This window comes from Anolis sagrei, chromosome 1, assembly GCF_037176765.1.
Source record: "Anolis sagrei isolate rAnoSag1 chromosome 1, rAnoSag1.mat, whole genome shotgun sequence".
Lineage (NCBI taxonomy): Eukaryota > Metazoa > Chordata > Lepidosauria > Squamata > Dactyloidae > Anolis > Anolis sagrei.
This window is the reverse complement of record NC_090021.1, coordinates 215,108,506-215,124,354: the sequence shown is the minus strand read 5'-3', so window position 1 is coordinate 215,124,354 and position 15,849 is coordinate 215,108,506. Positions and strand designations below refer to the sequence as shown.

Genomic DNA, 15,849 nt, shown 5'->3' with positions numbered 1-15,849 from the left:
ATATGGCTGCCAAGTGTAGCCGAATTTAGAGGCCGATTGCCTCACATCTTGCTTTTGTTTCAAATGGTCGTCCGTATTGGGATTGAATAAGCCCTCCTCGTGAAAGGGGAGGTCCTCAGCTAGGGCCTTTCCCTCCTCTGAAAGATTAGAGGCCCGTAACCAGGCATGCCTCCGAATGGAGGTGGCCGTGGCAAACAAATTTCCGGCTGTTTCCGCCATATGTTTGGCAAAGTCCTTTTGTAGCTTTGATAACGCCAGGGCTTCCCCTTGTAATGCTCTGGCAAGGCGCTGTTCTTCCCCGGGTATGGACTCAATATACAGCAACATCCGGTTCCACAAAAATGATTGGTAACCGCTCATATATGTTGCATAATGAGCCATACGTGTATATAAACTGGCAGAAAGGTAAGCCTTTTTACCCAGAGTGTCTAATTTTCTCCCTTCCCTGTCGGGGTGGTGGTCACTGAACTCTTGGGGCGTTTAGATTTAGTGACTTCCGCCACCACCGTGTTTGCCTTGGGCGGAGCTATCACCCACTTGGCCGTGGCCATATCAATCTTGTATAATGTGTCCAACCTTCTAGGGACCGCCGGTACGGCCGAGGGTGACGTGTCGGCCACCTTAGCTAACTTCAGTAAATAAGGCAAAAGTGGGAGAGCAGAGGAGGGGATCGCATTTTGCTCATCCGACGGAAACATCGGATCCTCCACATGCTCAGGTGGCTTAGGGGCAGGTATATCCAATGCCTTGATCATACGCTCCACTAAGGCTGCAAATTTGTGAAAATCAGCAGGCATAGTACAAGAGACATCCTCATCCCCTAGAGTCTGGGAAGGATCAGGCGGCTCTGAGCCAGAGTCACTGTCTCTTGGATCAATAATGTCCTGATCGATGGCTCTGGAGGAGTCCACAATAGTTGTTCCCAATGGGGTAGCCATGGCGGGGCCCAGTTCAGTCAGAGGGGCAGGGTCCGCATTTACAGAGACCAACATGGCAGGAGACCTGTATGCTACAAGGTTCATCGAAGTTGCAGCGCCCCGTTGCGCCTCTTGGCGATGCCCCTGGTTACCGCACGCACCTCGGCCCGCGTCCGCGTCTTGGCGGGATACTTGATGACCTCTCGTCGAAGCATTCCCCTCAGCAGGGGTCGGGAAGGAGCCCACTGGAACCCCCTGCATGGGAGGGGCCCCCGCCGAGGCTGGGGCCGTCTGCCCAGAGACCCCCCCATGCTCCAGCAGAGGGGTAGGAGGCGGAGGTCCCGCTGGCGCTGAAAACGGGATCGGGGCCGGTACATAGATGAGTTGGCCAGAAGGAGCCATTTGCCAATAGCCCTGCGGGGTCACAGGTCTTGGGCCATACTCAGCCGGGCGGGTCGATGGGGCCCTGGAGCGGCGGGAGCGTCTCCGACACCTGGAACACGAGGAGGACGACGAGGAGGAGGTCGAAGACGAGGAGGAACAAGAGGAGGACCTGGAACGCCGGCTGGATCTCGTAGAAGCTCTGTGCCCTCGGCGCCGAGAGCTCCTGCTTCTTCGGGAGGGGCATCTAGAGCGCCTTGGGCGCTTGCTCGGGTGGCGCGATCCTCTGCCCTCTCTCCGTTGGCTTCGATATGGGGCCATCGCTGGTGCCGCTCCCGGCATAGTTGGCCCACAGGAGGCGCTCTCCCGCCCCTCCGTCGGTATCGGGAGGAGGCTCGACGTCGGCGGCCTCGGGGAGGTTGCCTCCCTCCTCAGGTCGGAGGCATCGAAGGGCGGAATCGCGGAGACGGCACCCAGAGAAGCCCTCCGCACAGTCGCCTCGGCCACATCAGTGGGGAGGGCGTTGAAGATGCCCCCGAATGCGCCGCTACAGGACGGCGCCGATTCCAGGGGAGGAGTAGTGGGAGGAGCCATGGAGACTGGTCTCCCATCCGTTTGCACAGACTCCCCGCTGACTCCGCCCCCTGAGGGGGAGAGTGTAGGCATCAGGGGAGTTAAGAAGGTCTCCGAGACCGGGCCCTCCGGTCCCGACTGCTGCGCCCTGACGGGAGTTGCATCCCCTGCCTCGAGGGATAAGGTAGGTGCCCTGAGGGGCCGGCTTGACTGCCCCGGAGTTTCTGCCATTGCAGAGGGAGGGGCTTGAGCGGCAGAGGAAGAAGAAGCGCTTCCCGCCCTTTTTGGAGCCGCTTTTTTCCGTTGCACCGGCTCGCGGCCATCTTGTGAGGCCTTGTCCCTGGGTCTTTTGGCCTTCTTTTTGGTTAGACCCATAGCCCGATCCAGAAGAGGCACAGCAGAGACTGCTGGGACCGTTTGCTGCGGCAATGGAGCAGGGGGCAGTAAGGCCCTCTCGTAAAGCGCCGCTTTAAGTCTTAGCTCCCGGTTCTTTCTAGTCTGTGGCGTGAAAGCCATACAGACTGAGCAGGCTTGGGTGAGATGACTCTCTCCAAGGCATGCCAAGCATAGGGAATGCCCATCGGTGTCAGGGTAAGTGTTAGGGCATTTGGAGCACCGCTTAAAAGAGGTAGTAGCCATCACGCTAGGAGCACGTGAAGGCAGACAGATGAAGGAATGGTCAAACAGTCTGGGTCAATCGCCAGCAAACAGAGTCCAAATCAGAATCCAATACCTTCGTCACAAGTCAGTCCAGTCAAATTGTTCAAAGATCAGTCCAGTCAAAAAATCCAAGAAGCTCGCAAAGAGAAGAGGTTCTCAAGCTACTGCAAGAGCGCGGAAAAGAGAACTGCTGGCTAGCCCCGCCCACGGGCTACTTATACTCGAGGGGAGGGTGGGCGGGGCTAGTGGGGCTTTGAAATTGTTATATTTTCTTCTAGAAGGTTCCGAAAGCTGTACTGCGCAAGCGCACAAATACCAAATGTACGATTCACAGTGACTACAACAGGAAATAGGTCAGAAGATAAAGTGTAAGCCATCTTTGCTTACATATGGTGGTCCTGATCCAGATCTGTCTCCATGCACAGGAGAGAAAAGACAAGGCTGAGCTGCTTGTTACATACTTAACCTACATATAGTTTAAAGCTATGTGAAATGATTCGGGAACACTGTGCTTCAAGTAAAACTAGTAGAGGATCAGGTATTCTCTAGCTGTTTTAATGTCCTAGGAAGATAAGACAAAATAACTGAGAGCACAAAAATAAAACCAGAATTTAGAAGGATGTACAATGAAAAGAATTGTATATGAAAGAAGAAAGGAAAATAAGATGAAAAGGAAATGCTGGGAAGAGGACTGAATTTATAAAGAGGGTAAACATCGTCAGAGCAAAAGAGGAGGAAAGAAAAGTAGTGCAGAGAGATAAAAAAAAATAAGTGAACCAGAGGGGAAGCATTATTTTTGAAGAATGCACCTCTACAGGCACTATGGGATTACATTCAACTCTGGCCTCCACAACACCCCTTTTAAAAATTCTTATATTGTCCCAGGCTTTTAAGAAAAATGCTATAGAGTATATAAATAATAGAAAACTCCACATTCAAATAATTTTTGAAGGAAGATATTAGGAGAGTGAAGGTAAAATGCAAATTCAATACCAAAGGGAAAGCTATTTACACAAAGGAAAGGGAGGATGTACTAACTTATGAAATATAAGGGTATATATAACTCACAGCATGAAGACCATAATTATTTGGTGAGGAATGTGTAAAGTAGTCTGCAAGACTGTCTGTGCTGAAAATGAAATTCTTTGTAAGAAATTCCCATGCTGACCTAAAGCAGGGGGAATGTCCATGCTCATACAGTTAATAAAGTTTCTGCCAAGGAAGCCTCTTTTTATAAAGTGTTTTATGGCAATCCAAACCCCACTTTCTCCTCATTCTCTCTATTTATCTACACTGGGCAGTTTAACTTGGTGTAAATATGCCCTGGAGCAAATCCAGATCCAGGGTGATCGTCCACATGACTGGTGAGCACATTTACCCCACTGTGACAACACCTATCTTACCTCCTCTATGTCACCACCTCTCCTATCTGCTCACAGAGCTCTTTCTGAGCTCATGGCCAATGTGGGCACCTCTGCTGATGTCAGCACAGGGTGCCCGTGTGACCAGCAAGATCAAGGAGGGGATGCAGGTATCCCGTTCTGTTATCAACAGAGCTGCCGACAAAGACCAGGAGCTTAAACAGAGCTTCATGGCTAGCCAGGAGTAAAAGTAGTGACATGGAGGAGGCAACAGTGCAAGGGGGTAGGTGTTGTCTCAGGTCTTCTGGACACCTACCCAGTGTAGACATGCCCTTAGCTGACCTCTTTGCTTCATTTAATATGTGTATATTTTTAGTTTTAATAAAACGTTTGCTGGAACATGTACCACTCTCTTTTTCAGTGCTGTAAGAGCCCATCCCTATATTTTGTTATTTCTGGTAACAAATTTTCTGTTAAAAAATTAATAGTCTTGGGCACATATACTTTTTTAACTGAATTACATCTGTACAATAGGATGTAGCAGTTTATTTTTTCAATCTTCTTTTTCTATTCTCAAGGTTTTATTAACCTTAAGCAAGGTTCAAGTTTCTTTGTTATGGCCTGGCACAAAATGTTTAAGTCCAGATATTCTTAGGAGGTGCCTCCTAAGTTTTAGCAAAGATGATCAACCTCTTTTGTGTGAGTTTAAAAAAAAAAAAGGTTTTGCATATTCAAATCAAAGGTACATGCTGGAATCTCTTATAAGTTTTGGACGTGCTGCTTCAGCTCTGTTCTCTGCAAAGAACATGAGGATGTTTCTTTTTTCTTTTTTTACTAAATTTAAAACAACTACTTTTCCTTACTAATGGAAAACCTTTCAGCCCATTGAGACTATCACCTAGGGCTAAACAGCTTGTTGTTAGTATAGTACAAAGCAAGTTACTCTGAGTGCTAGCTAGCTATGAAAGGAAATTAAGGTTCGTTGTATAAAATTACTGTTGTTATTTATCTGATTTGAAACTGGTATGTAGGGGCTCCAGCTCTTAAAAATATATTATTACTATTTTCTTTGCTTGCTGCTGGTAACAGAACAGAATAAGTCTTTACTTCAGTCTGTCTATCAAGAGATGCAGTAATAATGTTTTCTTGTACAGTTTTTGCTCAATGCAAGCTGGGCAAAATCTGAAGTGAAAAGACAAGGATTCAGATAAATCAGAAGGTTTTAGAGGAACAGCCTAAATTGTTCACAATTTAACATTACTGCTGTCAGACAAGAACATATATAATCCCTATTTTTCATTTCTACATTTGACTTACAAAGTATACGCAGAGTGAGCAATAAGATCTCCTAGATTAAACTGTGATGGATAAGAGAACAAAGTGTTTTCTTTATGTCTTTAATATGAACCTACAACTAGTGGCACATCAATCTAAATCTACTTCACATTAGTCCTCACTCAAAACACTTCTAAATATTGCAGGGTATCATCCTTATTGAACAGCTCTGCAGAACGGCATTAATAAATTTTCTGATGTAGCTTTTATTGGCCCTTCTATCTATCAGAAACATTTGTTTCTGTTGAAAAATGTTAAGCCCTAAGAGGTCTTTCGAGCAAATTGAAGCTACACAGGAAAATGAATATTGGGAAAGCTTCAATTCCAATGTTTATTAAATGTGCCAAATGGGGAGATGCTCTCATTAATATTTGATAGTGAAAAACAGACTTTTTGCAGATTACCTCTCCAAATAGTAGTCTATAATGGCAGTTTTCATGTCCAATGAATCACATGTATAGTCTGTTTTCTGGAATTTTCTTATGTGAGTGTGTTTGTGTATGTGTAGGGATAGGTCATTATCCACATCTGTAGAAATGTCACAATCAAATGCCTTGCCATTGTAAATTAACCGAGAATTACTAGGACAGCAAGGAAAAGGGAAACAATGTTGATATCTTAAACAAGGCCTAGGCATGAATGTATCATATGTGAAACCAAGAGAATCAGCAAGGAATGTTGAATTTATATAATGATCTTGAGCAGAAGAGTTCCTTGCAACAGTAAAAACCACATTCTGTTATATAATGACTTAAGAATGATACAAATCACACATCTGAATCATTCCACTGATACTCTTCTCTAAGATACCAGGCTTGTTTATAAAGGTCCACATCATCCAGAACAGAAATAAGGAAGGTAGTCTAGAGCACCCTGAGGGCTTAAGGTTCCCTACCTGTGCTCTAGAAGCTTCATGTTCCTTATTTGTCTATACTATAACTGCGAAAGCAAATTGCATTTTTTTTCTAACTAAGCTTCTACCTTTTGCTTGCTACCTAGGAACAGCTAATTTAATTTTTATCTACATCTTCATTTTGGCTTTAAATTCTGATTTTGGGAATTATAACATAGCTGACCCAACTGCTAAGTATCACATATACCCATGTATAAGTAGATCTTATGTATAAGTTGAGGGCGTGTTAAGGGGCCAAAATTGGTGATTTTGATATGACTCATGGATACGTCAGGAGTCATGACATATTGTTAGTGTTGCCATCTCAGGCAGTCAGAGGCCTCTGGCCTCCACCACCGTGTTGCTTCTTGGACCTTAAGTGGTTCACAGGTAGAGAGAGTAGACAGGGCAGTGCTTCTTTTAGGTTATACCAGGATGGACTGAGCTATTAGCATTCTATCCAGAGAAGGAGATGGTTCCTTTAAAAAAATACAAATTAAGGTACAGTACTCACACTCACACGTGGATAAGTCCACCCAGGGTTTTGGGGTTGATGTTTTTTTTCTAAAATGTCTAATTTTATTTGAGTATATTGGGTAGTTTCCATCCTGCTTGTTTCCACTTCTGGTTTCCTCTCAAACAATGCATTCCTTGATTTCTGGGCTCTGTTTAGTGCTATTATTATTCCAGGTTGGCTGGGAAGGAGCATTTACAATTCTCAGCCAAAGAAGTCTCCTGGTCTCATCAACCTACAAATATCATAATTCCATAGAACGGCATCAATGCAGTTGAAATGGAATACCAGAACTATAAATGTATAGGCAAATGGGCCATTTGTCAGGTAAGTCAATAGCTAGACTTACTTATACTCACAGCAGGCTTACATTTCTACTCCCATTCTAATCTAACCCTTCATTCCCAGGCAAAACCATTAGCATGTTAATATTTCTCAGAATGTGCACATTCTGAGAAAGTGTGCACGTTTTTAATGTGATTTTCCTGATTCTTGGCAGGGGGTTGGACTGGATGGTCCATGAGGTCTCTTCCAACTCTATGATTCTATGATTTCACTAAGTACCATTGAGTTTTGTACTCCAGATCTGTGACACAGAAGGCAGACACGTCTCTTGTTTTACAACAGTTACATTCCTAAAAGCAGGCCCATAACTATTGGGGTGTGATTCTGCTTCAGATAGAAACAAACAGAATTAAATTATACATGGAAAGATCCTGACTCTGTCCAAAATAACCTAGCCTTCTGCATCATGTCTCTCTCTAAAGGAAGAACTTCAGACTCCGAAGCTCAATCTGTCCATTCCTTAGATACTAATCTGGCTGACTGGTTCTCTAAACAGTCATTCATCATTCGTGATAACAGCATCATGAGCTGGATAGTCTTCCATGGTCATTGTCCTGGCGGTGGGTCCGTAGGTGACTGTGGAGCCCTATTCTTCAAATGCATCTTCTCCCACAGTGAGGGCATAGGTTTCCAGGTGGAAGGCAGTCCCGGTCGGGGTTGGCTTGATGCACCTTCCTCTTGGCATGTTTCTCTCTTTCGCCCTCCATTTGTGCCTCTTCAAATTCTACAGCACTGCTAGTCACAGTTGACTTCCAGCTGGAGTGCTCAAGGGCCAGGGCTTCCCAGTTCTCAGTGTTTATGCCAGAGTTTTTAAGGTTGGCTTTGAGCCCATCTTTAAATCTCTTTTCCTGCCCACCAACATTCCGTTTTCCATTCCTGAGTTCGGAGTAGAGCAACCGCTTTGGGAGACAATGGTTGGGCATCCGGACAACGTCGCCAGTCCAGTGGAGTTGATGGCGGAGGACCATCGCTTCAATGCTGGTGGTCTTTGCTTCTTCAGCATGCTGACATTTGTCCGCTTGTCTACCCAACAGATTTGCAGGATTTTCCGGAGGCAGCGCTGATGGAATTGTTCTAGGAGTTGCATGTGACGTCTGTAGACAGTCCATGTTTCACAGGCATATAGCAGGGTTGGGAGGACAATAGCTTTATAAACAAGCATCTTGTTATCCCTACGGATGTCCCAGTCCTCAAACACTCTCTACTTCAGTCGGAAAAATGCTGCACTCGCAGAGCTCAGGCAGTGTTGAATTTCCTGAAAAGTACTCTAAAACTGATTTGGCCTTTGGGATGAAAAAGGTTCCTTAGCTCTTGTTTCAAAACAAAACAGGCCTTCTTTGAAATAGTGTGAAGGAAATTGAACTCTTCCTAAAACTTCAGATGCATTTCTAGCTTTGGGGGATATAATCAGTCTGCAGTAACAAAATACTGATCCACTGCATCACTCTGCAAAGTTTCAATAAAATGAAAACTGCAGGTAAGGAGGAGAGAAGAAAGGCGAGACAGAGAGTGTATGGCTGACAGTTCTAATTTCCAACTAACGTTATGTAACTTTACCAAGAAATTGTTTCTAATCATATTATTTTTATCAATGCTTACCAGAGTACTTCAATCTATTTTGCAACTGTATGTCTGCGTCAATAACACTACTTTTCAGGAATAAGTTCTATAACTCAATTTTGTCAAGAGGACCTCCACTCCATCCCACTTGCATGGAGACACATATGTATGCATATGCACACACATATATTCTGAAAGAATGAACCACTCCATCAAAGATTTAACATTTTCTCTGAGCAGAAAAGAAAAAGGACATAACATCATTTGCTAATTTCTGCACTTGTCTTTCTGAACGTTTTCTGGGAATGTGACTAGGGGGGCAAATGGTCCAGCAAACAAAGGGGCAAATAATTGCATTTTTGAACAGCCAAAGTTTTTCACTTTCTATTTGTAAGAAACAAACAAATAAACGAATACTCTCAGCCTACATCTATCTGCCTCAAATTTGACAGGCTTCATTCCCAGATTATGCACACAACATGCCATACAGAAAGCTGAATGTTTCATATACAGCTGAAAGACCGTAAGGGCCAATATATGGGAACAAGATAGGCGTGTGATTCTGTGTATATGTTAGAGGCCCCCAACAGCTATCAACTAACAATCACATTTACATTCAATTCTAAAGATCTTCAGGGGACAACTATAACTGAATCCTGCTACCACCTACCTTTTGATTTAGGACTTTGCCTCTTGGCTTTTTTGATGGAAAAGTCTTCTAATGTGGTGTGTGTTACACTTTTAGCCCTTTTACCATGTGGCTATAAATTGCTGTATTTATTTATTTACCATATTTATACCCCGCTCTTCTCAATCTCCTAGGGGACTCAAGGCTATATACACTGTAGTTTTACTCTTAAATTTAGGTTTTTCGTGTCTTTCTGTAACTTTTTAAAAATGCTAATTTTTTTCAGAAAAATAAGTTGTTAAATGAAAGTCCCAGGAAAGTGTTCTAAATGTTACAGAATGAATTAGATGTATTCCAGTGCCAATCTCTCTTTCAACCCCATTACCTGAAAACAAAAGCACTGCTCAAGCCTATTCCTGAGAAGAAATTGCATTCACACTTCTGAAATATCCTTGTTTCTCCAGCTGTTTAGATACTTGTTAGGCACATATCACATAGTCAGGTGAAAAATTATTACTCCCATTCATGTGGTTTGGTTTTGTGTTTGCAAAGTGCACAAAAATTTAATCACATAATGTCACACTTGACAGACATAAACTCCTGGCTTTGAAAGGAAGATCAGCCAGTGGTTATCCTAAAGATTTTATGCTATAATGAGCACTCTTGCACTTGGCACTTAAAATCTAATTTAATTCAAATTAATGAATTAAGATGCGCTAAACATATTGGACTTCTACTCAGGTTTTTCTTGCTTCATATTAATTTGCCATGCCAGCCCCAGATGTACCCTTAGGTCCAATCACTATAAAATATCTGGCTTCATAAGTCTGCACTAAATTGAACCCTGTCGAGACTGTGAGAAGCTTTGGATACTACAGCATAGTAGTAGGGAGAACAGAAAGAACAAATTATGGTTTAGGTTTACACTAGAAATGACCTTTTGGAAACAGCAGGCCAGATCAATAGTTCACTTTGTCTTCCTTTGTATCTAGGCAGTTGTAATATAAAGCCAAGAGGGGAGAAATACTTCTTTTCTGTTTCCCTCCCAACTAGGAAGGAAGGACTGTGGTAGTCTTACATTACCAAGTTTTCTATTACTTCACTGTGGTAGTCTTAACTTTGCATTGCCACTACCCAACAGAACACATTGTTTTCTACACCTTTCCCTCATCCAGTGACTGCTTCTCAAACACATGGGATGGAAGACCTTGTATGTAGTCACTGTACTTTTTTGCCTTACTTCCAACATCCATTTTAATGTATAATTATATTCAAAGATAAAGTGTTGTCATCTATTCACCACGCACAGCCATTGGCTCTGATGCTGAAAATGATGCTACAAATATTTGGCAGAGAAGTGCTAAATGAAAAGCTTTTGTTTCCATGTATTTTGCCTACTGAAAGTGAATATTTAATTAATTCAAAACTGTAATAAAGCTCATTTACCTTTCTAAGCTCTCATTTTCACTTGAGTTTGTTCAGTTTTAATCAAAAATTTTTGCATACTACATCAAACCTCTGTGAAAAGAACCACTTTTCATGTTCATAATGGAACATCAAAGACCCTGCAGCGAATATATTTTTACAGACACTAACAAAAGTATGCCCCCCCCCCTTACTTAGAGATGTGAAATGCTATTGTCTTCATTTTATAGATATGGGCCTGCATTTCAAAGAAAGAATTTGCATGGTTTGCCAAAGTTCACATTGGAACAAAGAGTAATTTTGACCAAGAAGAGTTTTAAAATGAAGTAGAATATAATACCTATAAAATCATAAACAGCAAATACTCTGGGTGACTTGCACTGAGTTTCTGTTTCCCTTGTAGTTTTAGATATGCCTGAGAAGAACACTTGTTAAGGGGGAGAGAGGGAATCTGATATACACCCTTCACCAAACCTACTGGCCAATAGGATAGAGGCTTTTTAAGAGTATTTGAACTTGGCTAGCAAGATAAGTGTCCACTAGGAAAACTGAAACAAAGTTTGAAGAAAGAGTTTATTCTCTAGACCTGAATGACACTAAGGATAGTATTTCCTATTTGGTTAATATTGTAGGTCCTGCTGATGGAGCAGCTGAACCACTTCTGATCCTATCTTAGGGCAGTTCTACACAGACACTATAATACTGTTTGGAAGTAGATTGAAACAAGCTGGTTTTGTGGTGCAATGCCTACACAAACACCCCAGGAAGCGGTTCAAAGCAGGAATAAGTTCAAACTGGTGGCTACAGTATCCATTGATTGTGGATCAGAACTGAACCCAGGAGCCGCAGTATCTGGGGGGCTTTTTTATTAATCAGTCCATTAAGATGTGCTAATGCAGTGTAAACAATTAGAATATAGCATGGTCTCAAGCCCTGCATGGTACATACTCTGATCAGCCTCAGTGCATTTCTGGTTTGTTCTGGATTTCTGGTGAACTGTTTCATCCCGTCTTGGCATGAAAGCATCTGGCGATGCTTTCACCCCAGTTGGGGGCAGGGCCTATGCCGGAAGTCACTCGATGTTGTGTGATGTCCGGCATCAGCCTCAGTCCCCCAGATGTTGATTTCACCCCGTCTGATGAGGATGTTGGTGCATGATGCAGAGAACATTGAGGATGTATGTTTTATGGACACCTCATCTTCAAGCTGGCTTTGAACTGCATGAATTGCTCTTAGTTTCTCCTTGTCTCTATTTCTTTCCACCAATAATTCTTGGCTAATGAATTGGATACAATTTGTGGAAGCCTAGTCATATATCTCTTCACATTTTGCAGCTAGTCCTTGAAATCTACCTTTTCTCAGAATAGTTAGTATGATCATGTGAACTACTTTATAGAGAACAGTCCTCTATTTGAAGGTAACTTTCATTTGAAGAATAATCTGATTCATTGAAGAGTTTAAAGGTAAAGTATGCTTAATGGGGAGAGCAAAGAATTTGAAGGTGTTAGTCCAGCATTAGTTGGATGACAGACAGAGCACATACTCAGATCAACTGAGCACACTATCATCTAACATTGTGAGATGCATTGTATTCCTATTATTTCGCATTATAGTAATTTGTTCTACTCAAAATGTATATTTCAATGGTCCTAAGGACATGTTATGCAAATTTCTGTCTCTTTGTTTTGTTTTGTTTTGTTTTGTGAGATGTGCCAGTTGGCCACTATCCAGTCTTTGTAGTCAGTTAGCAATTAGTAACCTAGATATTGAGTATGAAGCTTAGATCATGCCTGATGAACTATCCTAAATGCCATCAATACAGGTACAAGCATGCTGCATTTATTTTTTTCATTTATGCTTATATTTGTGTGACTTCACTCTTGGCTACAGTGCTTTACAAAATCAATCTGTGAGTAATTGAGCATAATATTATTTTCATCACTCAAACAAACATTAATTTACATGGCAGATGGGTTACATAAAAATCTTCCCTTTTGTTATTACCACTAGTACAAGTCTTCAGAGCTTCACTCTTTTAAAGATGAAATCTTGACAAGACCTAACCAAATTAAATGATGACACATACATGTTTTGGGCTGTATCTGATTGCTATTCCATGGACATAACTGCTCTGCAACGTTTAAAGTTCATTAGAAGTATTATTTATTCTGGAGTCTGGGATATTGATATTGTAATAAGAACTCAGTTTTATAAATCCCTGAACAATAATTAGGTTTGAGGAGGAAAAAACCAAATATGCAGCTTGTGGTCAATAGATCAAAAGTGTTTATTGCAAAGAGGGGCCTTTTATGACTACTCAAATATTAATTTGAACAGGCAGCACACAGTAAAACTACTAGTATAGAACAGTTTCACTAGCTCTGAGAGCCATAGCCAAGACAATCATTCCTCGTTTCTTCCTATATTATTTTAGCAACCTTCCGTTTTACTTTTGAATAACAGTTTAACTTAACGAGCAAGTTCTGCTTTGAAGTAATGTCCTACATTATGACAGTACAGTTACCATCTCTTTATGTGCAATCACAAAATCAAGGTCTTTGACAACTCTGAGAAATATCCTTTCAGAAACATATTGGTCCTAAATATCATCAGATCAGATCCCCTGACTGAGTGATGAGTCAACACCTATGTAAATACCATTGATGCACTGGGGCTACTTCAGTGTTGACTACTAATAGGATCTTGGGTTTATTTGTTTTTAGGATTCTCTGGTGTCCACAGCCAGATTTAACATGGCCTTCCCACATGATACTCTCTATTAAGCTATTGTTCTTGGGGTGTTTACCATCTAAAGATGGAATTGAATTGCATCACCCAGTCATCGTATCATTTTGTACACATGATAGAAGAGTATATCATTACTACCTGATATGTCTTTATTATGGTGACAGATTCTTCTCCATTTGGCTCTGAAGACCCTTGGCTTTGCAGTAGATTCCTCACTGTCTCTTCCATTCTGCAAAGAGAAAAAGGAGTAAAAACTGAAAGGCAAAATTTATAATGAATCCCATTCTGAAATAATTAAATCACTGTTTCAAGGTTACAGGATCAAACTGACTACTTCATGTTTATGCATGGGCATATCATTCCAAAACAAACAAAAATGATGTGGTTTTCTTTATTATTATTAATATTACCTGCCAAAAACACATCTAGGATTAAATAAAAACTTCAGAACATAAGCAAAACTGAAAATCAAAATATATGCTGTCTGGGTGTAATAATATGATGCTAAATTCTATAGCATTTCTATGTTTCCATGTTACTGGGCTATGGGAAGTACTACTTTTGCATAGCCTCTCTTATCTAGATTTAGAAAAAAAAAACCAAGAATATATAATAGCATCCACTATTGCTGAACTAGTATTTGTAGTAGATTGTGAAAGATGAAGGGGAAAAAATATAGCACATCAAATACTACATTCATTACTGCTCAGAGGATATGTACCTTGCAATAAATTCTGATACTTCTCAAACATCAATGATTTTTAACAATAATAAAATATTACTATTTGTTAATTTGGTATTCTATCAGTCTTCTGTGGAGTTTATAAGCACAGAAGCCAAGATCTAATAGTGTTCTTCTATATCCCATGCTAGGCTGCAAGCTAAGCAAGGATTCAAAGATAGGACTTCCAATCCAAAACAGACACTCTGTCCAAGACTCCACTTTGGCCCTCAGTACAGATCTCTAAAGACAAATGAAAAGCTTTTTCAAGCACTAAGTCCTAAAAACTGTCTTGTTAGATCAGCTCATGCTCCACCTATTATACCATTCTCTTTTAGAGATAGAGTCTTACAGTGTTCACAAGCAGGCCATCAAGTTAATGGCCTTTCACGGTTTATCCCCAGCATATGGCATTCTTAGGGATTATTCTCTTCAATCTAGTCTATCAAATCAGTCAAAATTCATTACAGTTATTTCTTTGATGACCACATTCCAGTTTATTTAATCTTCAATGTTAAAATGAACATTCCTCTGGCTTCCCAAGAAAGAGTCATCAAAATGTATCTATTCTAGTCAGATGTCCAGTGACAGTTCAGTTATTTTTGATCTAATTATTATTTGCTTGATATGCATGCTTCCAGTTCACTGGAATGTACCTAGTAAAGTCATTCCATCTGTTGACCAAATGTGAGTAAAAATGAACCTAATGTAATTCTTGGTTCAGACAAAAGCTTCTCAGTAGTGAACTTGAACCATTTGTAAGAAGCACGTTGACCTTAATCTGAAACTTTCTTTATTCTAATTTTTCTTCTTCTTTAATACACCTTCCACAAAGGGAATATTTTCATGAAACATGTATGTACATAGAGCATTACGAATCCCCTGACTAATTATTTAATAGTGTTGCTAAAGAATACAGAGTTTGAATATAAATACAGGTTGGGTATATAAAATTCTGAAATACTCCACAATTTAAACTGTCCACAAGAATTGGAGAGATAGTGATGATATATGATACATATATTAATTGCATATTTAGATGGGTCTTATCTCCACAATATCTCATTATGTACATATATTCAAATATAGGTATTCCAAAATCGGGGGGAGGGGGGTGGTGGTGCTGGGACTGAAATCCAGAAGACATCTAGTCCCAACTATTCCAAATATGGGATATATCAACCAATATTCACTTATTTCATTTTGCCCATTAGAACTCTCTCCCACCCACCCCTTCCCCAATAATTAATTTGTACTAAAGGGGAACTTTTTGTATTTTGTATGTTACTGATGGGAGGGAAGAAACTCGAGTTGTAAGAAAGTTATTTGGATATCATGACTTGTTTAAAATCCAAATAAATGGTTCCAAGAGTAAATCAGACTCTGAACTTTCACTAGAAACCAAGGGCCCTTCCACACAGCCCTGTATCCCAGAATATCACGGCAGAAAATCCCACAATATCTGCTTTGAACTGGTTTATCTGAGTCCACATTCAGATAATGTGAGATTTTCTACCTTGATATTTTGGGATATAGGGCTGTGTGGAAGGGCCCCAAAATTACTCAGCTGAAGGCTGTCACATTTTGGAAATATCATGAGGTAACATGGCACACTGGAAATGGCAATGATGCTTGGTAAAATGGGAGGCAAGAAAAAAAGAGGGAGAATACACTCCAAGTGGACCATGGCTATCAAGGAAGTCATATCTTGGGGTTTACAACGACTAATTGTGGCAGTTGATAGCCAGGACTTTTGGAGATCTCTAAGAGATTTTCTACACTGGCCTTA

The 15,849-nt window shown here is 41.2% G+C and overlaps 1 protein-coding gene across 4 annotated transcripts in view; it reads right to left on the bottom strand.

Moving 5' to 3' along the window:
- The window catches only part of NCKAP5 (NCK associated protein 5), a 797,184-nt gene that overhangs the window by 279,034 nt on the left and 502,301 nt on the right, over positions 1–15,849 (bottom strand). For all 4 annotated transcript variants that reach the window (XM_060775780.2, XM_060775773.2, XM_060775800.2 and 1 more), the window contains one exon: positions 13,478–13,568. In XM_060775780.2, coding sequence (XP_060631763.2) covers positions 13,478–13,568 — 91 coding nt within the window. The remainder of the gene's footprint in view (positions 1–13,477; positions 13,569–15,849) is intronic.